At 39.7% G+C, this 23,352-nt stretch overlaps 1 protein-coding gene across 1 annotated transcript in view; it reads right to left on the reverse strand.

Moving 5' to 3' along the window:
- Positions 1-3,018: 3,018 nt before the first annotated feature.
- Positions 3,019-23,352, reverse strand: part of AKAIN1 (A-kinase anchor inhibitor 1) — a 53,577-nt gene continuing 33,243 nt past the window's right edge. The window contains exon 2 of the mRNA XM_017543869.2: positions 3,019-5,088. Coding sequence (XP_017399358.1) covers positions 4,895-5,088 — 194 coding nt within the window. The 3' untranslated portion in view covers positions 3,019-4,894. The remainder of the gene's footprint in view (positions 5,089-23,352) is intronic.

Consider the following 23,352-nt stretch of genomic DNA (forward strand, 5'->3'; position numbering starts at 1 on the left):
TTTATTTATATTCATTTTTTAGTTGGCTGAAATTCATGGTCAGGCAGATTTTTCACAGAGAGATCTTGAGTACTAGTAATGCTTAAGTTTTTTTTTTTGTTTATTGGTTCTTTTAATGTTTGCCTTTATTCTTAGGTGACATCTTGGCTGGGAATAATAACCCTCCCTCATACTTTCCTTTCTTCAGTGCTCCTATATAGCTTTATCTCCCTTATGTTACAGTATTGAATGTTGCTATGAAGTAATCTGATGCCAGCATGAAAATTTGCCTTTGTAAAAGACTTGCTCTCAGTCCAGAACTTAATTAGTTTTCTTTTATTCTGGAAGTATTGCTGTTGAGCATTTTGTATCTATTTTCCTAGAATATGATGTGGGTATTTATTTTCTTTCTTTCCTTCCTTCCCTCCCTCCCTCCCTCCCTCCCTCCCTCCCTCCCTCCCTCCTTCCTTCCTTCCTTCCTTCCTTCCTTCCTTCCTTCCTTCCTTCCTTCCTTCCTTCCTCCTTTTCTTCCATTTTCTTAATTTCTGTAAGGCAAAATTGCCCCTTTATTTTTATTTTATTTTTTTTATCTTCGAGATGGGGTTTCACTCTTGTTGCCCAGGCTGGAGTGCAATGATGCTATCTTGGCTCACTGCAACCTCTGCCTCCCTAGTTCAAGAGATTTTCCTGCCTCAGCCTCCCAAGAAGCTGGGATTTACAGGCATGCACCACCACGCCTGGCTAATTTTGTATTTTTAGTAGAGATGGGGTTTCTCCATGTTGGTCAGGCTGGTCTCCAACTTCCAACCTCAGGTGATTCGCACGCCTCAGCCTCCCAAAGTGCTGGGATAACAAGTGTGAGCCACCGCGCCCAGTCAAAGTTGCCACTTTCATCTGAGAGGAATCTCATCTCCTGTCTCACCTGTTTCTTCCCAACAGCCATTTCCACTACCCTGTAGCCAGAAGACAAAGTACAAAGTCACCCACTTCATTTTTTTCACACCTAGCTCAAGATTTTGTGCACTTACTAATACAGTTTCTGAGGAATGGAGGAAAGATTGGTAGACTTCTCATACCCTACTGTGGTCTTTTACTTTCTTCCCTCGGAAATTTCTTATTTCTTTCCTTAGTTTTAGTTGAATGGCATTGAATTTTTTCTATTAAATATTTTAACTGACTCTTTACTACTTTTGTTAAATTTCTTACTCAGAAATGTTTTCTCTAAAGCGGTTGCATTCTTAACATCTTAACATTGATATCTCTAGAATGTATATTCTTAAAATCCCTAGAATTTATATTATTAAATTTTGTGTTCAGATGCTCACAGAGTTTAAGATGACTGAATTCATGTGTTTTTGTGAACAATAGTGCTCACTTTCTCCATCTAGGTTATATTTATCCTCCCTTAGTCTCAGTGTGACTTTATCTGCAAAGATCCTCCCTTAGTCTCAGTGTGACTTTATCTGCAAAAGAGAATAAGGTTTGTATTAGTCCATTCTCACACTGCTATAAAGAACTTCCAGAGACTGGATAATTTATAATGGAAAGAGGTTTAATTGACTCATGGTTCCGCATTGCTGGGGATGCCTCAGGAAACCTACAGTCATGGTGGAAAGCAAAGAAGAAGTAGTCACCTTCTTCACAGAGCAGCAAGATGGAGCGAGTACAAGCAATGGAAATGCCAGACATTTATAAAACCATCAGATCTCAGGAGACTCATTCACATTCATGCGAACAGTATAGGTGAAACTGTCCCCATGACCTGATTACCTTCATCTGGTCCCACTTTGTCACGTAGGGATTATGGGGACTGAATTCAAGGTGAGATTTTTGGATGGGACACACTGAAAGATATCAAGATCTTTTCAGGCTACACCTTATTTGGAGGTTGTGGCAATGAGATAAATGAGGGAATGTACACTAATATCTTTTGCAAACTTTCACATACTCAAGAAAGATACTATAATTTCCACTTTCCTGTCTCTACATCTGTTTTGGTATTATAGAAGCTAAATTAGTTTCATATTTTTCACAGATTTTATTTTTTTGTTGTATTTTACTAGACTAAGCTATTACAGTGGATAAATTAAAGGTCCTTCTCTTTGCATCGTTTTATCACAGAAACCTTAAAACAGTTTTGAAAATGGCCAATAACTCATCTCCGAATGGCATAAATTCAATGACTATTTTTAAATGATAGATTCATTTCTTTGTAACCTGAAAGCCCACCATTTTTTAGCTAGGAAACCTAACTAGCTAAAAAAGAAATGAAGGGAACCAGTTAATCATTTTGCATCCATTTACAACACTGTTTGCACTGAACAGATGATTACAGCAAAGTAAAGTAACATGAAAGGATTTCTCTCTTTAGTTCCACCCTAGGGGCAGGCAACGCAAAAGATGACAGCTGAACACACAGAGATGGGAATCCTGTGTATGTAGTAAATCAGAAAAATAAAAGATACTAAGTAAACGTTCCCACTCATTTTGGAAACTAAAAGCTGTGATCTGGTTTATGATAATAAGCAAGTGGAAATCCACCTTAATCCTGTGTCAAACAAAGTTCTGTAGTCCCCTTGTAAAATCTAGTAACCTTTTCTTCATACTCAAAGATCTATAAGAGTTTATAGATCTTTAATTCATTTATTTTTTTGACTGAGCGTTCCTAGAATTTTGCCAACATGGCACCTACCTATTGAGAACAGGGGTTGCTGAACTTCCTTTTGTCCTTCCAACAACTCAGCCATATCTCTTCTCCTTGCTGTTTATTTTCCATCTCAAAGAACATGGCAGCCACTTACCTTTAATTCTCGAGATCAAAAGACCACTTCTTAGCTTACATCCCTTTCCATTCAAGCCTCAGGACCCAGCATCCTATGGCTGTCCTCAGGCAATAACAGAGAAGGGCCCATTAAAGAAACACTTCCCCTGGTCATGGTATCTAGGGGTTTGAAAACAGCCTTGGAAATACCATGGTGCCAAATAATGGTAAGATTCATGTTCAAAATGAGCCAAACAGCAGAGTCTAGAAAACTTTGCTTAAAATATTTCAAAGCTGTATATGTTTTATTTATAAATAACATTTAGATACAGAAGTCAATTAAGATGTTCCAGAAATTACCAATTTTTTAGCACAGACACACCAGAGAGGAAAAATAGCATGTTTATATTTTTCTGTCACCACGACAGCAAAAACAAGGGCTGGTTATACCCAGACATCTGAGTAGACATAGTACTAGATCACTTGCAAACTACACGCATTAGATTTATTTATTTTTTTTGTGTGTGGCACTCCTGAATAATTTCCCTGAATACCTTCATTCTCACTATGCTGTGCAATTATATCACATCAGTTGCATGACTTTTGGTCAACTTAAACTCATTCTTCACTTGGCATGAATTCTGCTAAAAGAAATACTTATGAGTAAACAATCTTTAAGTTGTAAGCTCTTCTGCTTCATTCTCCATCCATGTTCCCTGTGAATTTATTTCAACTGTGCTCTTTGGGAGATAGCATAACAAAGCTGATAAGATATTTTTTTCATTCATTATCAATTATCCAAATATTTATTCTTGAAACTGTAGTGTTTTGGAATTTTAGAAGTATATTTTAATATGTCATACTTTATGCCCTAATACTTTGCTTTAAAAAGAAATCAAATGTAGATATTGATACTCTGAAACCAGAGGGTTTTTAACCACGGTCAAATTCTTTCTCTGTCCCCAAGAGTACCAATTCAATAACTTTTGTGAAGCCCAGGAAATGGGACTCTAGATATTCCAGAAATATGCGCATTCTCCTCACAGAAGTGGAGCAGGGATTGACCCTGTTGCTGCACAGATGCCTTTATTACAAATGTACACACAGATCTCTGTCACTGCATTCACAACACTGCCGCTTTACTGTGCCCACTGTATTCTCATGTATTCCTGACCTGAATGATTTTCATAATCTCAAAAAAATAATTTTAATTTGTGGATGGGAAAAGTTAGTAAGGTCCTAATGCAGATACATAGTCTGGTGGCAAAACAGCATTTGTAAGGCCTCAGAATCCCTTCCAAGGATGCTGCATTCCATAGTCAGTCCCAAGTATAAGTCTCTCAAAGATAGGCAGCTGTTAAAGAAATACACAATTCTAGCCATTCTCCATGAAGCTTCTAAGGAATTGAGTTATTGGCAACTCACACATGTAGACTCACTTATTTTACTGAATCTTAAGATGAGAAAAGAAATCCATATTCCCAAAAGATTTCTACACAGAGCATAAACACCAATTATTAAATTATTCAGAGAATTGAGACTAAAAGACTGAGCTATTGAAAAGCCTAAATTCCTCCCTTTCTTAAAATAACATAAATATTAATATATGCCTTGGCATGATCCCAAGGGACTCAATCTTAGAATTTGCCTTTGCTTGACTTGATCTTAGACCTGAATCCACTTTATAAAAGCCTTCAATTTCACATTCGAAGGTAACTAAAACTCCATTCCCTCACCTTTCCGGCATGCCTTTTTAATATAAAGAACTCAGTAATGAACTCAGTATTTCAGCAAAAAGACAGCCTTTTAAATTCACAGAAGGAACACATAAAAGGCAAAAGCAAATAAATGAGATATAGAATTCTTTCTTTCAAATAAAAGAACTTTAAAAATCCATTGGCCTGCAAAACTACTTTTGCAATTACAGTGTCATATTTGGCCCCACTATGTTTCAGAGGCACTGCATAAATAGAACAGAATCATCTAATGCACTTTTTCAAAACAGTGCTTTTCAGCCAGGGGCTAGTGCGAATTCATTCTACATCTAGGTGCTGATGACACTTCGGTTTACTTTATTGGCAACATTTTGGTGATGCGTCCTGTACTAAGAGGAAGGCTAGAAACCGAGCACATGTCAAGAGCACATGCACCATGTTACTTCTTTTCGTGCTTCTTGGTTAACTCCCCAACACCCAGCTGGATGTGGTTCCGGCTATCGCTGATTCTCTCCTCCCTGTGCTGACTCTCCTGGGAGACTTGCCGCACGGCTTGCAGGATTGCATTCTGCACAATCTGTTTGCTGGCATTCTGCAGCTGCACCTCTTCAGGCTCATTTCCAGGTTTCTCACCTAGCCAAAAACATGAAAAGGAGGGGAAAAGGAGAGAAATTAATTTCAGGAATGTGAGAGGGAAGGGTAGGGGAAAAAGATAGGAGGGAAGAGTGAGACTGTAAGTCTCACTTACAGTCTGGAGTGGGCTGGTTCACTATGAGAAGCCCACTAGAGCACATACAGCTGGAGGGTTGGTTTCAGGATACCCTGTGGATACGAAAGTCCTTGATATAAAATGACCTAGTGTTTGCGTATAATCTACACACATTCTCCCATAAGTCATTTAAGTCATCTGTAGTTACTTTTAATACCTAATATAAAATAAATGTAATGTAAATAGTTGTTATACTGTATTTTTAAGATTGTATTATTTTTTACTGCTGTACTGCTATTTCTTTTCTTGGGTTTTTTTCCCCAATATTTTCCATCCACAGTTATCTGAATCCTAGGATCCTCAGCTTCTAGAGGGACAACTTTGGCCAATGAGGGCCTCTGGGAAAGTTTCTAGAAAAGAACAGACCCTTGACCTTTTGCACCTTCACCGCTTCCTTCAGGAAATGCAGATATAACACCTTCAAGTACTGCGTTCATCTTCCAGTAAGCATGAAGATGAAAGCCAACATTCTAGGTATGGCTGGGGAGAAAGAAGCAGCCCAGTTTTGAGGGCAACACTGAGCATCTGCACCAGCCCTGGGCCATGACTTCTGAGCTTTCATGTAATTAAATCCTTTCTGTTTAATCCAAATTTATTCAGGTTTTATGTTACTTGCAGCCAAATACATGCCTAGTATACATAACCTCACTGGGGCTGGAGAATAGATGATCACTGAATCCATATTGAGGTCAACTGTGCTTCTATAATAGCATCACAACTAGTGAAGCTATTAGAATCTGCCCCCTGTGATCTAGAGCAGGGCTTGGCAAACCTTTTTATCAGAACCTGCTTCCTGCGATCTAGAGCAGGGGCTGAGAAACTTTATTTTTAAAGAGCCAGCTAGAAGAGAGTCTAGGCTCATGGGCCATATTCTGGAACAACTACTCAACTCTGCTGTTGTAGCACGAAATCAGCAACAGATGAGTGCATATGGCTTTCTTCCAATAAAACTTTATTCACAAAAAAACAGGCCACAGGCCAGATTTGGCCCGTGGGCCAGTTTGTCAACCCCCAATCTGGAATAGTGGGAATTTTCTAATTAGAAGGCAAGGCAGTCTACCCAACACTGATTCTTTACTTTCTTTCTTAGTTAAAAACAAAGTCTTAATTTTATTTGAGTACTTATGTAACTAGGTATAGCTAAGTTCCGTGCTGGAAGTGGAAGTTCATTTAGTAAAAATTCTGGAAAAGGGACTTAGAAGGGTAAAGTCAGATAAAGGCCTTTTGCCCTCTCCCCATCCTATTGCCTGCAATTCTGGCCTGATAGTTATTACAAGGGCCAGAGCCATTAGAACCATTAGAATAGAAACCGTTTTCAGGGATTTCAGAAGAAAAAGAAAGAGCTTGGGATCCAATGACCAAGAAGCCACCATATCAGTTCCCAGATGCTCACCTCCAGGCCTGTTTTTATGTTAGAAAAAAATACATAGCTTGTTTAAGGCAACTGCTATTTTGTATTTTTTTTTAATTGTGCAGCAGACATAATACTAACTCATTCATGGTAGAATGATCATGAATCTAACATTTGGTTAAAGTGCAATCTGGAAAACCCAAAATCCCACCTATTTATATTTATACTGGTAAACAAAATGGGCATGGTTTCTTATTCAAAATCATCTTTTTGGATATTTCCTCAACACAAATATGCTCACTACCATGAAGATGTATTTAAAATTGGAGGGAAGACATTCACTGGGTTTGATTAATTAACAACAGAATCTACACACATATGAGGAAATACGGCAAAAGATAATACTGAGTAATTCTGGAACACCAGACAGTTCTTATCTATTTAGACATATAATCATCATTTATTGAGCATTTTTATCCATCCCTTGAGGGATTTACAATTTAGTGAATGAGGCAAGATAAACCTATTCAAAAAACAATATTTTAAAAAACAGGATAAAACGATCAATCTACACCAAACTGAGCAGAGGAGTCTGGAAGCATCACTTGCAGTAGACTGAAACTTTGAAGTGGCCAAGAAGAATAGAAATTTTCTACATGAAGAGTCACGAGGGCACAGCTATGAAGAACACGTGTTTTGGATCACTTCGGAGCTTTCAAGTCATTTCTGCCACTCGCATTCATGCAATCTTGGGCAAGATACTTCACCTTTGTAAGCTTGTTTGCACATCTGTAAAATGGGCAAGTGGCATTAATTTAGGATGGTTGGTGGAGAATTAACTGACATAAAGCATATTCAGCACTCAGTGTGGTCCCTAACACATAGGAAGCATTTGTAAGTGTCCACCACCATGTGTTAGTCAGGGAATAGACTAAGCTGTTTAACAGAGAAACAAAAATAGGACAGCTCACACAGAGACATTCATTGCTCTCTCGTTTAACAGTTCAGAGGTACTCCAGTGTGTAGATAGGTCCGCCGCACAGATTCCCTACGGACTCTAACTTCCTTACATCTTACTGCTCTGACTTTCTTACAATATTGCCCTCATTTCCCTGAGTGAAGATGGTTAACCAACATCTCATTGGATGACCCTCCTGATAAAAACTTACATCAATTTTCCTTCCAGAACCTAAGTGTCATTTCCTTCTATTACATTAGCTCTGTTATATTCCAGTGAGGCAGGTTTTGGAAAAGGTCAGTGTTCCATTTTGAGACAGAATCTGGTTAGCAATTTTTTTTCTAGAATGCACAGGCAGGGCAGCAGAGGTTGTATCAAGCTGGCATCTCTCTCATCTCTCCCAGAAGACTCACTAAATATACAAATTACGGAAGTCCCTATCAGGGCAAGACAGGACTCCAGCACCACTCCCTGAACACACTCTAATACACAGGGCTGTTGCTGGTAACCAGGGAGCAGATATTTTATCTCCCCTTCTGACTGCTTGAGACTGCAAAGACAGAATGATCATTTATCAGTGACGAGCATATGGAACACAGAGAACAAGAACTAATTCTGGGCCCTTTAATAATAGAATGATAGTTTTTTCTTCCAGCTCTGGAACTACAGGAATTTTCCATAAAGGACCAGATGTTAAATCTCACTCATCTACACCAACTGCAAATAAAGCAAACCCAGGAGCCCTGCTTTGCTACCAAGCAAGCTAAAGTCACATGAGTTTCCGGCAGTGAAAAGTCACAGCCCCTGAGATTCCAGCTTGCTGCTAGCCCCACTGAGCATGCTCTTCCACTACACACCACAACCAAATCAGAAGTATTTTAGTTAGGTTTGAGATGAAGAAAGCAGGACACCTATAAGAAGGCATAGGACACTTCTAAATCATATTTGAATGGTACTGCCTATTACCACCACCACCCTTATCAAATCAGATACAGGGAATTAAGAATCACCCCTGACTCTACCTCTAATGGCCAGCCACATTATTTCAGAATGTAGACATCTACTCTTAGAAATTATATGGAGTTCTTTATTAAAATGTCCTAGACAACAAGATGAGATAAATCAGAAAGATATTTATGGAGGACCTACATGCATGATACTATGGAAAGTAACATAGGCCACTAGGCCAATGTTTTGTTCATACATGCATTCATTCATAAAAGAATTATGGAGCATTTACTACATGACCAACACTAGGGTAGGTATTGGAGACTAAAACGTTGAGCAGAACAGTTATAGCCCCTGCCCTATGTAAGCTTACAATCTAGAAGGGTCAGATGTTAACCAGCTAATCAAATAGGTTTATAACTGGGAACTAGGACATGTGCTATGAAGGGAGCATGGGGAGCATACTGAAACCATCCCCACGGAGTTGACAGGAATTGAATGCCGGGCGCTGGACAGAAATATAGTTGTAATTAAGCATCAGTCAGGCTGCCCTCTGGCCCACTTCCTTGTTGCTGAAAGTCACTTAACACTAGATACTGCCAGTGTATCCCCATTGTTCCTATAGACAGGATAGCTGACATTACAAACATGAGGTTTTTGTTTAAGGATCACTTAAGAACTTTTACAGAATCCAAATTCTAGCAAAACAGCTGATGCCAACTCCCATAGAGGAACAGGATCAGTATGAGAATGCAACATCTTTATCCTCCTGTCCCGTGACTTCACCCTGCACTCTTGGACCAGTCAACTATCTCCACACACTTCAGTCCACTCCAAACCCTTAAAATCCATAGCCCCAAACCGGATTGGAGGCTTCCTCCCATCTCCTCATTGGCAACTCTAGGATTAAACCTGTTTCTCTGTTGCAACCCAGTGTCTCCATGTATTGACTTGACGTGTGCATCAGGAAATCAACCTGTTATGATTACAATACCACAAAGGAAACTGATCTAGTTTAGGGGTTAGAGAAAGATGCCAGACAGGGACTTAAGGATTAATGAACATTAACTGATAAAAGGAAGGTGCTGGGAGCAGGAAGGGAAGAACGCGCCAGGCAAAAAGATCCACCCCTGAATGGTGAATCCCTGATCTGTGTAACAAGAACAGGGCCAGAGAGGAGCTTAAGGCAGTCTGAGTGGCTGGTGCCTACCAGGAAGGGAGACAAGCAATGAGAAAGGAGTCCAGCCTGAGCAGCCCGGGTCCTGGGGAAGTATTGGGGCCTTTTTCTGAGAGTATCCTCATATCTGTGCCACTCAGCATAGCTACAGAAGTCTGAGGAGAGTTACATAATTAAGGCAAGAATATGCAAGATTTGGGGAAGGCCTCAAAACACAGACGGACTTTGGAAAGGCCAAGGGGAAAAGGAAGCAAATTTTTTCCCTGGCCTTGAAGGGCAGGGCAGACAAGTGACTGATGAACAGGGTCATGGAAAGCTTTTACTTGCAGGGCTGCTGAATTATTTTAGAACATAATTTAAATGATACAGTGTTACTGGATTGTAATTCCTTAGGGAAGCCGTAAAAATGGTGCCAGTAAAACTTGAAAAGGAAAAGACAATTTTACTCTAGGAATCCAAATGCTTACTGAGTTATTTTGGCCAAGAAAAAGCAAAAGTAATTTTGAAGGAAAAAAAAATAACAAAGCAAGAAATAGGAAGGACCTAATTCACCAGGTATTAATACCAGTTACAAAGCCATGTCAATTAAGAAAGTGTGATAATAATACAGCGATACAAAACTTGACCAATACATTAAAGAGTGCAGAAACAACCACGCACATATATGGAACACCCGATTTACAGGAAACACGACACTGTTGTCCAGTAGGAAAAGGACAGCATTTTCCATCTTTAGGGCTGGGCCAAGTAGTTATTCATATAGAAAAATAATCAAAGTGACTACTTCGCACTACACACAAAAAATTTCCAAATGGATTTCATATCTATTTTTGAAAAGTAAAATAATTTGGAGCACAGAGGATTTTTCGAACAGTGAAACAATTCTGTATGATGGATACTAACCATAATGATGTACACGTCTTTGCACATTTGTCCTAACCCATAGAATGTACACCACCACCAAGAGTGAATGTTAATATGAACTATGGAGTTTGGGTGACTGTGATGTGTCATTGTAGGCTCACCAACTGTAACAAATGCACCACTCTGTGAGGGACATAGAAAGGGGGAGGCTGTGCGAGTGTGGGGGAGGGGGTCATATAAGAAATCTCTGTACCTTCTGCTTAGTTTGGCTGTGAACTTAAAACTGCTTCACAACTGTAAGCCTAGCACTTTGGGAGGCTGGGGCAGGGGGATGACTTGAGGCTGGGAGTTCGAGATCAGCCTAAGTAACATTGTGAGACCCCCCCCATCTCTATAAAAATAAAAAAAATAAATTTATAACAAAAAGCAATCCAGCTTTTAGAAAAATATCTTTGTGACCTGAGAGTGGACAAAGATTTCTTAAATGGGACACAAAAAGCACAACCATAAAGAAAAATTTGGACAAATTGGGATAGATTAAAATAAGTGGTTTTGACCAGGGAAACACACATTTGAAAAAAGACTTTTCACTGGAGGTGGAGGCACAGAGAATGCTTGTAAAAATACCGTCTTGGACTCTTTAAATATTTCCTTTTCCTGAGCACTTAGGTAACAGTCAAGACGGTGTTATGAGTTCAGAGAGACTTAAAAGGCTGTTCTGACCACCACATAAATTTCTGCAAAATTCAGCAGAAATTTAGGTTTTCCTCCTTTCACTCCCAAGAGACTCAGAAATCAAACTCCTCCCAAGAGTTTCTCCCTTCCTGCAGTCAGTAGGAACTCTAGAAAAATCTATGAAATGAGAAATAAGAATGAACTCCTAAACCCCTCCAACCGACTCAACAGACCCCTTCTTGGCCAAGGGGACCCCGGGGTAACCTGGGAAACTGAGTTCTGGGCTCTAATGAGATGGGAGGTGGGACATGCCTTATTCTATCTCCTCCCTCGCCAACGCCTTTAGGCTTTATTCCCTAAGGGTTAAACAGAAACTGGCCCTTTCATGAGACTCCAACCTAACGTCAACCAGTTACCTGATGCTGTCCCTTCCTTTTATGTTTCAACAAAACAACCAACCAGCATTCCTCCTGTCACCTAAGCCAGAGTTCAGTGGCACGAGCTCAGCTCACTGTAGCCTCAACCTCCCAGACTCAAGTGATTCTCCTGCCTCCGCCTCCCAACTAGCTGGAACTACAGGCTCCCACCACCATGCGCAGCTAATTTTTTATATTTTTTGTAGACTGCGTCTTGCCACACCACACGGCTGGTTTCTGTTTAAGCCTTAGGAAAGAAAGGCTAACGGGGTTGGCGAGGGAGGAGGTATAACAAGGCCTGTCTCACTTTCTATCCCGTGATTGCTCAGGCTGGTCTCGAACTCCTGGGCTCAAGCAATCCATCCTCCTCAACCTCCCAAAGGGAGGCTTCCTTTGGGATAAGAGACCACCGACTATAGAGTGGTTCCCACAAGTCTATGCAGGCTGTGCAGTGAGGGTTTTGCATCTTCTGCTACACCTTTTGATGTCAGAGTGCTGAAAACTCCATCCTGGGCTCATGCTAACTCGGCTGTGTTTTGAACTCGGGAACCAGGGAGAGGTATGAATCTCAATTTTGCATGCATAGGTTTCTCTTTTCATAAATATTCATGACTCCTCCTGTAGCTTATTGAATATGGATATCTGGCCTGCTCAGCCAGAATTCCTGTTCCTTGTGCCCCTCCCTGGAAGTGTGTGTTTCCGGCCTCATCCCTGGCTACACTGCCCAGCTGGTCAGAATGGCTGCCCGGGAAGCTGCAGCCCTCTATGAGAAACAAGCCCTCCTTTCCAAATGTATGAACCGACTCATTCTTCAGCTGACAAACAGAAAGTTCAGGAAAGGCAATCCAGAGCCACCCAACCACCAGGCTGGCCTGAACTCTCAGATGTAGGAGTCTGGTATTTATAGGGGACAGCAAAAGTAGACACTGTGTGATCTCATGTGCTAGAGGAAGTCACAGCACCAAGGCCCTAATAGAAGGCAAGGCAAACTTTGGAAGCCAGAGGCTCGCATACCTTCTTCCCCACTGCAGAACCTTCCATAGCCTCTGCTGTGTCCTGGTGGTGGCCTCCTGGGGATGAAGACATTGATTGGCTCTTGGTTCCTGGAGTATGTGTTTGTGTGTGTGTGTGTGTGTGTGTGTGTGTGTGTGTGTGAAGGGGGTGAGGGAGGAAGCGAAGGGGAGGAAAAAGAAGGGAGGAGGGAGGAAGAGAAAGAGATCATTGGAGGTAAGAAGATAGGGAATATCCTTGACTCATGAGACGAGGGCTGGTTTTATTTTCTCAAACATACTTAGAGTAACTAGCACATCCACAGCACTTTCTGACAACAAAAATGCTTACTAGGCCATTTATAGATTTGTCCTCCCAAGAGCTCTGAGGCAGCTGGAAATGGAGTCCAGAAGTTTCCTGTCCTTATTCAGATAAGAATTACTGGACCATATTAGCAGATCTCTTAAATATTTAACAAAAGATTCCGAGTTCCCAAGCAAAATGAGCCACATACTCTCCCTTCCCGGGAAGAAGGGGGGAGGGAACCAATATGAGCACTATGAGTGATTTTAAAGGAATCCTCAAAAACAAACAAAAAAGCACCCCCACCCTATGCCACTGTCCTCCCTAAAATAAACAGCACGATCTTCACAGTCACCATTTTTTCTGCCAAAGAAGGAATCAAATTCCCAGATGTAACAAGTCATCACAAAGTGCAAGTCTGGAATTTAACTAAATAATGTCTCAAAAGTAATTTTTAGTCCCTGGAGGAAGTGAATATAGAGTGGGAATCTCAGGAGGCGAACCAAAGGAAGACTATCCTCTGCCATAAAGTAAAATCCTTTGTACTCTCCTTGAAAGAACAGCTCCCAAGCTTTTGAAGAGGATTCCTTTGTAATGTTGAAATATTTCCCATATCCCTTCATGACACAATGACAGGAAGAGGCTATGAATTTAGTAATGCTTTTAGATGAATTTGAATACTATTAATCACAACAGTCTCTATATCCAGTACATTTGAAAAATTGCAGGAGTGATGTGAGAGAGCGTATTCCAACTGCAGAAACTTTGAGGGGCAGGTAAGGCATAGTTGTGCTTTAAAACAGCTCCATGGCCCTCAGGGTCTTTCTTGCTCTCACACCAGGCTGGAGGTATTAGAAGGAGCAATAAAAAGCAGACAGATGTTGTAAACTAATTCCTAATGACGAATTTTCAAGGCTGTGATGGGGGTGGGGTACAGGGCATGGTGTGAAACTGGAAGCCTTCTGCCAGCTATCCTCAATTTCTGGCCTCTCCTAAATAGTCACTCAGAAACATTAATTAAATGTCCAACGTCACCAGACTTGCATATGGCAGGCTGAGTTTTCACCTTCAGGAACAATGGGATAACTAAGATTTTTCACAATTTTTAAGTATCATGAAAGATTTTAAGATGTGAAATGATTAACCAAGATGAAGTATCAATTCTATACTTTTTCAAGAGGAAAACTGGAGGCTCAGAATATTGTTTGAAGTCACACACCGGTTCAGATCTGTGTGCTCCACACCCTGGGCCAGAGTCCCTTCCATGACACCTTCTTGCTGAAGATTTGGTCTTCAGGATAAGGAAGGAAAGCAAGGAGCTTGTGTCCAGACACAAGTCCAAAGATTATTTCCTTCTCTGCACAAAATGGGACATGCATGAACATATCCCTCACTTCTGTTTGTGCTTCCATTCACTCCACTGTCTCAGACAGCAGCTGGAGTAACTTTAAAAATGTAAAACCAGTCTGTCATGCAACTGCGCAAAACTCTTCCTTGGTCTCCCATTGCATTTGGAAAGAAAGTTCAAACCTCTCACCATGGGCCTCAGGGCCCTGTGTGACCAGCCTCTGCCTCTCGTGCAAACTCACTCCCTCACCCCGCCTCTCATTTATCAGACGTGGACTTTCTTATGACTCTGTACTCAGTTCATCAAAGAGAAAATCTAGTCATGCATGTATGTATGACTCATTACCACTTACATAATTTTCTTAAAAAATTGTGACTTAGATGCTGGGCGCGGTGGGTTACGCCTGTAATCCCAGCACTTTGGGAGGCCGAGGCGGGTGGATCATGAGGTCAAGAGATCGAGACCATCCTGGTCAACATGGTGAAACCCCGTCTTTACTAAAAATACAAAAGATTAGCTGGGCATGGTGGCACGTGCCTGTAATCCCAGCTACTCAGGAGGCTGAGGCAGGAGAATTGCCTGAACCCAGGAGGTGGAGGTTGCAGTGAGCCGAGATTGCGCCATTGCACTCCAGCCTGGGTAACAAGAGCAAAGCTCCTTCTCAAAAAAAAAAAAAAAAAAAAAAAAAAAAATTGTGACTTAGAAACATTTTTTTAAATGATTAAAATTTTTTCGAAGACGGTGCCTCACTCTGTCCCCCAAGGTGGAGTGCAGTGACATGATCATGGCTCACTGTAGCCTTCAACTCCCACCTCAGCCTCCTGAGTAGCTAGGGCTGCAGATGCATCCTACTACCACCAGCTAATTTTTTAATTTTTTACTTTTTTTGTTGAGATGGGGTCTCACTATGTTGTCCCAGCTGGTCTCAAACTCCTGGCCTCAAGTGATCCTCCTGCTTCCACCTCCCAAAGCACTGGGATTACAGGTGTGAGGTGCCACGCCCAGACCTGTTACTACTTACTGTGGGACCTTGAACAAGTCAGCTTTTTAGCCTCTAAATGGGCACAATAATGGCACAACCTCACAAGGTTGTTGCAGCCTGTGTCCCCTACAGCAACTGCTCTCAAAGGGATGACCCCCTTTGTTCTCACTCACCATTGTCCCCCATGTGCCCAGTGCACACTCAGTAAGTATGGTTCAATGAGTGACTGTGGAAGTCACTGTTTTCCAGTCTGTTCTTCCCTGCTTTCTCTGTTCCCATTCATTTTCTGCTCTTGGCCTCCTTTACTATGTTGTGCTGATTTGCTGCAGTGAGAGTTACGGCACAGTGGGGAGCAGCTGAGGGGACATTCATTTGGTGTCAGCTTAGCCCCTCTGCATGAGAGACGGTGCAGAAAACACACTAGAGTGTGAATATTAGAAACGCTGCTCCAATTTCCAGGCAGCGTATGGCTAGGCCAATTAGCAGTTTTAAAATCTTAGACCCAGTTCATCTCTGCCATCACCTAACTTCCTGTTTTCTCTCTCCTCCTCTTCCCTTTGCATGCCTGTGAGTCTTCTGAGGAGGTCAGTTCTTCACTCCATTTGGTTTCAAACACTAGAAAACAAGGAAGTGTGAAAATAAGCTCTTTTCAGTTGGGCCCATTGATGTTCCCAGGTGATTTTGCTCCTGTTGGTCAACTATTTGCCATGACAACATTCTCCTTAAACTTATAAACATCCTGAACCCTGCACACATCGGACTGTAATGAATCAGGTCCTGCCAACACTCTGAGGCTCTGTAGTTACAAGCCTGTGCTGAGAAAGCCCCTGTTTTAGAGGCACTGGGTTTGAATCCCCCATTTCAGGACCTCTCTGAGCTCACCTGAACAAGCCTTGGCTTTCTCACACCTAAACTACAAAATACAGGTGAAAATTTCTAATTAATTTTTGAAGCAGATAAATGAGAATCTGAGTCACCATTGCTTCACCTACAAATACGTTAGTGAAATGCAAAAATCTTGCTCCAGCCATGAGTTTCCTTTATCCTAGTAAATGTGGCTTTTCTTTTATGACAACTTTTTTTTTCTATAACCATTAGAATGAGAATCTTGGCTCTTTTTACTACGTCGGGGTTAATTAGAAAGAGAACAGGTGGCTGGAAATAGAAAAGGAAGTGAAGAACAAGATCAGATGTTTTATGTCTTTTTTTTTCCCAGTGATATTTCAGAAGGAAAAAAGAGGCTGAAGAAAAATAAACCCAGACTTCAGAAGTATTTGTTAGAACTGTGTGACAGGAAATTAATGTCACGTGTTTCACCCTGTGTCTCGGGGAGCCTTGGCTGCCACATTCAAAAACTCCAAGTCAAATGTATTGAGCTTTTAGTCTGAGAACTAGAAATGGAGACGAGAAGGAGGGAGGTAAGAAGAGCTAGAGGAAGGGAGGAATAGTGACATAGTATATGGGAGGATGCAAATTATCTACCCTCTAGTGAAATTAAATTACATATTATCTAACTAAAATTGTAGATAGTGGCTTAAAAGTTTCTAGCAAGCAAACTACGGTAAATAGAAATTAATTACAGAAGATATACTAACTGACTAGTTTAAGATGCAGGAGCTTACAATGGGCTGGGCGCAGTGGCTCACGCCTGTAATCCCAGCACTTTGGGAGGCCAAGGCGGGCAGATCATGAGGTCAAGAGGTCAAGAGTTCAAGACCAGACTGGCCAACATGATGAAACCCCATCTCTACTAAAAAATACAAAAATTAGCTGGGTGTGGTGGCTCTTGCCTGTAATCCCAGTTACTTGGGAGGCTGGGGTAGGAAAATTGCTTGATCTGGAAGACGGAGATTGCTGTGAGCTGAGATTGCGCCACTGCACTCCAGCCTGGGCTACAGAGCCATACTCCATCTCAAACACAAAAAACACAAAAAGAGCTTACAATGACAACATGGTCATTGTGTTGTCCTTTTTGCCTTATTTAGTAAAAATAACATTTGCATTTTTTAAGTTCATCTTATTTTTTTATGAAATATTAAGTTCTCCAGCCGCAAACTCTTAAAGTAATTTGTTAGTTGGTTTGCTGTTTAGACACCACTCAATCTAAGAACTAGGCATTGGCTGGATCCTGGAAGCCACCTGAGTGCTGCTCTCCAATTGTGTCCCCTTAATCCTGTTAAAGATAAATAATCTCCTGAATTTTCTCACAATCAATATTTTGTCACAAATTTATATTGCTGTCTGTATCTGTAGTTGGATCATTTTCACCGCTATACAGTGTCCCATTTAATGAATAGACCAAAATGTTTCCATTCCGCCAGTAGTAGAATTTGGCTTGATTGCCATTTTTTAGCTATTATGAATGATTCTAACATTCTTGGCCTTGTCTACATGTGTGCAGGAGCTTCCAGAATCTAGAAGTAGGAATAGTCTTCTGCATTGTAGAGAATAATAAGCATGTTCAAATTCATCAAGTATTGCCAACCTCTTATCCAAAGGAGGTCTGCACATTTGCACTCTCTTCAGCAAGGAACCCTTTCATTGTTCAAAATCCTAACCAATACCTAGTATGTGTCATCATTTTAAAATTTTCAACCTGATAAGCATACAATTATATTTCGTGGATTTTATTTGCATTTCTCAGACAATTAATGAGGTTGAGCATCTATTCAGAGATTGATTATGATGATGATTCCTCTTTTTATGAAGTACCTGATAATTTGTCCATTTTCTACTGAGTTGTTTTCTTACTTACCTTTTTCTTACTATTATGTATATATTCCCTGGCAATTATATGTGCAACAGATACTTCTGTGGCCCTTTTTGAGGCTAAAAAAAAAAAACTTCTGTGGTTCTCTTAATGAACAGAAGTTTATTTTAATGTAATCAAATCTGTCTTTTTAAACTCATTTCTGGTTAATTATTTGTTGTGGTCTTGAGCTCTCTAACCTGAGCTCATGAAGTTGTTCTCCTCCATTGTCTTCTGAAAACTTTACAATTTTGCTTTTACATTTGGGACTTTAATCCAGTTGGAATTGATTTCTGTGTATGTTGTGAGGTAAGGACCTGATGTCCTATGTTTTCGCCGGATAGTGAATTGCCGTAGAACTATGTTTTGATACATTTGGTCTTTCCCCACTAACCTGCCATGGCTCCTTCATTATAAACCAGGTATCCATATATGTGGGGGGCTGTTTTTAAATTATTCATTCTTTTCCATTGAACTGCTTGACTTGTACCCATTTCTCTGTCTTATCTCTCCATCTTACTGTTTTTGTTAAAAATATCTTAACTAATCTTGTCCCTTTGAATTCCTATGTAAATCTGGCAATCAAAATATCAGGTTTAAAAACTTTAAAAGCCTGTTGGGATTTTGGTTGGGAAACCATATTTCCATGGAGCTTGGCTAGCTTCACTTAGGAAAATTAGATCTTTCCATATTTTGTTCTTCTATTCCATGGTCCATAGTGTATCTCTCTATTTTTTTAGGTCTCCTTTAAATAAAAAACATTATGTTTGCAAAGATATTGTACATCTTTATTTAAATTTATTCCAAGGCACTTCACATCATAGTAAGTTATATTTTTTCTTAAATTGTATTTTCTAAGTCTTTGTGTTAATGTTTAGAAATAAATGTTTTATGTTAATTATTGTTTTTAAATTCAGAAAATTCACCAACTTCTCTTAATTCTAATAATCTGTTGAATCTTCCATATACAATGATTTCATCTTCCAATGATGATAACTTGCTGTCCTTTCAATTTCAATACCTTCTATTTATTTATTTACCTACTTATTCACCTTTCTATGCTGGCTGGAGCCTCTAGTAAAAGACTGAATAAAAGTGGTGATTCCTATGTTGTTCTTAATCTCAAGGGAAAAGATTTTCCTATCCCAATATTAAGTGTGCTATTTTCTGGAGCTTCTGGTAGGTCCCATTTGTCAGTGTAAGAATTTTCTTTTATTTCTTATTACCTAAGAATTATTTTTTAATGAGGAATGCCTATAAAATTTTGTCAAATGTTTTCCCACATTCATTGAGATAAATAAATTATTTAATCTCATTGAATTTATTAATATTGCAAAGCACACTGGCCAATTTTCTAACGCTAACCAATCTTTAATTCTTTGGATAAACTCTCTCAAGTGTGATCTATTACTCTTTTCATAGATTGCTGGCTGTGTTTGCTAATGCCACATGCAAATGAAGGAAACAGTAATAAAAGATGGAGCTCTTCAAGGTTTTTGGGAGATCTGAGAGGGATATGTACCACAGATCAAAAACAATTGATACGGTAATGGATACTGAGATGAGAAGGATTTATGTGAAAAAGGCCTAATGAGTCTATACACTGTTAAAGAGATTATAGAGACTTAGATCAAAATCAGTGAAAATAACAAATGATGCAGTTGCCTGGCCACATTGTCTCACCTGGCCTATTTACTAGAATCTTCTCTTAGAAAGAAAACTCCAGAAATCAGATAGCCAGAGCTGGGAAAGGTGGATCTCACTCTTCTGGTCCCCTAGGTAAGGATTCTGAGCAACCCAGGTACCCCGCTCCTCTGACCGCTCTCTTGGCCCATGTCCTGGAGGGTTGGATCTGCCAGAGAGGTAAATAATACCTGGAGTCATTCCAACATTTATTCAGCATCTACTACAGGCCAGGAAACATGTTAGGCATTGGGGATACTGAGAAAATCTACATTTCCTGGTCCTCAAAATGTTCACCAAAGGCACAGAATATCTGGGTACTATGAGCAAGTTTCAACTTTCTAGCCTAGTTTAACTCATCTTTCATTCACAATAGAAATGCCTAGGATGAATATAAGGATAAACATTTGTAGTAAATATTCCAATTCTATGAAGAGTTCAATGTGTGTGTGTGTGTGTGTGTGTGTGTGTGTGTGTGTGTGTGTGTGTGTGTAGCTGCTGGGCTGATTTCAAAAGCTACTGTGAGTTACAAATTCTCATTTTGCATATTTCTTTTTACAAAAAATAAATAAATAAATAAAAATAAGCAATGCCAGAGATGTGAAAAGGAAAAGGCTCACCCAGCCCTGGTAGAGGCATTAAAAAGCAGAGAACAAAGGGAAAAGTGATAAAGAGGGTGACCAGTTACGGAAAAGGTCAGGTCTAAGTGACAGCCTCAAGCAGGTCATGGAGCTTTTTGTTGGCTTGTGACTCTCAAAATCCAGTACAGTATACATAAGAATCACCTAGGACTGAAGATTCTCGTTCCACACACAGATTCCAATTCAGTAGGTTTGGGATGAAGCTCAGGAATGTACGTATTTAGCCGTGACTACAGGTAATTCTGGTGGTGCAGGTTTCAGGCAGCCACCCTGTTTTTCAATGCTCAACTTCAGTCTGTACTCACAGACCATGAGGAAATTTGGTAGCTAAGTGACTATTTTACAGCTTATTTAATTAATGGGCACAACCAAGCAGATGATTCAAGCCCCAAAGCACAAGTTCTGCCTTTTCCACTCACTTGATCAGCTGATTGTCAAATCTGCACTGCATTTAGAGAAACAAGAGTCAACCATTAATGCTCAACAAGGTTTTAAACATTAATTTCAAAATTCTGGCTGTTACTTGTCTATCCCCTCTCCAGGCCTCAAACCAGGATTATGAAGATAAATATCATTTCCAGGGTTTCCTCTTTTATTATATTAAATGTGTCAAAGCACTCAGGTCCGTGTGCAATATAAAAAACAACTTTTTATTAAAGGGAAATGGAACTGCTATTCTGATCATTTTTGGCTTGTTGAGAAATAGAAATAAACCAAGTAGAAATTATTCAAATTTCTACTTTACCATGAATCCAAAAAAATATTGGTCAGAAACAATGTCAAATTAGAAGCTCTTACCCATGGAAACATTTCCTCCCCTATATGCTTTAAATTATTTGTATGTTAAAGTCATGTTGTCTTCTTGGCAGCCCCCAAGCAATATATTTCAATACTTCATTGGAGTTAATAGGACTGAACTGAAATGCTTTCCATGAAGTATGAAAATCAGAAGATACACTTCCAAACCTCATAAAGCATTAACAGGTGAATAGATATAGAACATTCACAAATGATAAAAAAAAGAAATAATATTGTTGATATGTGTGTTCAGAAGGCTGAACAATATGACTCAGTATCTTTTGAATCCATCTGGTATACTTACGTGAATCACATCATGTACTGGGCAGTTTATTTTTAAAATCCAATAATACAACTATTATGCCTTTGTAGAAAACTAGGGGAAGGTTGTACTTCAAACTATCAAATTAACAGGAATGACCAATACCCTTTAGAATATGTATTATAGGTAGCTATTACACCTGTATGTGGAAAATATTCTCTACCATGTGCAAAAAATTTAGAGCAAGATGAAAAAAGTATAGTGAAAAACCAGAGTCATATTTGAATTTAAAATGCATGTAGAAATGATTTTATATAAAATCATGTTACCCCAGGGGAATAGATAAATTAATTCAAAGAAAGATGAAAAATGATGGAAAATACATAGATTAGTACCTTCACTTATTACAAAGTTCTTTTGCCTTAACAGGCCAGAATTCAGCAAGATAGAAAAGTAAGCAATTCATTTCTTGTGACTTGGGGTAAGGTTAAAACAACTTAGCACAACAGGTAGATTGAAGATATATCACAGTTCTGTATTTATTCTACCAATAGAATGTTTAATTCACTGAAAAATTAATTTACTTCTAGAAAAATAAATTAAAAATGTGTTGTAATTTCTACTTCATTATCTCTAACCAATGAACTCATCTGTTTTTATAGGGCTAAGAATGTCAAGGTCATTACTACAATCTAGAATGAGCCAGAAATCTGAGTCCCTTCCAGGGATACAGATAACATCCCTCAGTCACACAAGCTGTCCTCAGTGTATCCCCTGTGGTCATGGGAGAAGGGATGGTCGAAGTTGATTGAGTAGATTAACAAAATTTTATCATGACATTTGAAAATATTTACAATACTTGCCTTACAAGTAATACATACTATGCTAGTGTCATTCTCTATACAAAGGCAGCTCATAACAATTATATCACCCTCATATGTCATAAAAATAAATTGGTATAGAAAATGCATTTCTGGTAATGATAGGTAAGGAAAATTGTCACATCACTGGTCTTTTAAAATCTATATTAAAGAGTTGGGTATACAAGCCACTAATGTATATTCAATTATGTCTAAAGGTAACTGAATGTATAAGTAACATTTTCCTCTATGATTTGAATTTATTGCTACCTTCCTAGGCCATTAATTAAATAATTTTCTTTTTCTTTCTTTCTTTTTTTTTTTTTTTTTTTTTTTTGAGACAGAATCTTGCTCTGTCGCCAGGCACCAGGCACCAGGCTGGAGTGCAGTGTCGTGATCTGGGCTCACTGCAACCTCCACCTCCCAGGTTCGAGCAATTCTCCTGCCTCAGCCTCCAAAGTCGCTGGGACTATAGGCACACACCACCACACCCAGCTAATTTTTGTATTTTTAGTAGAGACGGGGTTTCACCACGTTGGCCAGAATGGTCTTGATCTCTTGACCTCATGATCTGCCCGCCTTGGCCTCCCAAAGTGCTGGGATTACAGGTGTGAGCCATTGCGCCCAGCCAATAATTTTCAATTCTATTTCATTCCCTGCTGTGTACAATTGTTATCTCTCTTATGTTTATGCCAATCTGCCAGCCAGGTAGGTAGCAGAACATAAAAACTAACAGAGGAAATATGGGTTGATACAAGGGCCCATTAAAAGAGATAGATGAACCCAGAATAACATTCTATTGGAATGTTGTTGCAATCTGTATCTTCTGCTTATCAAGGGGAGATATCACCCAAGACTTTAATTAGTAACTAATAAAAGAAGATAAAATTGTCTGTCAGCTACTGACTCTATCCCATGATTAACCTGTAATTGGAGAGTGGCAAGGTCTGCCTGTCAAAACTCCAAAGATGGTAGGAGGCGGTAAGTAAGGTGTAAGAAAGAACAGCAACAGCAGCATCTCCTCGCCATACCCATCTCCTCCTTGTAATTATAATATGAACTCAAACCCATAAACGCAGTAAGAGAATAATGACACTCTTGTACCACACTCAGTTTTCAGAGT

This window comes from Cebus imitator, unplaced genomic scaffold, assembly GCF_001604975.1.
Source record: "Cebus imitator isolate Cc_AM_T3 unplaced genomic scaffold, Cebus_imitator-1.0 Scaffold162, whole genome shotgun sequence".
Lineage (NCBI taxonomy): Eukaryota > Metazoa > Chordata > Mammalia > Primates > Cebidae > Cebus > Cebus imitator.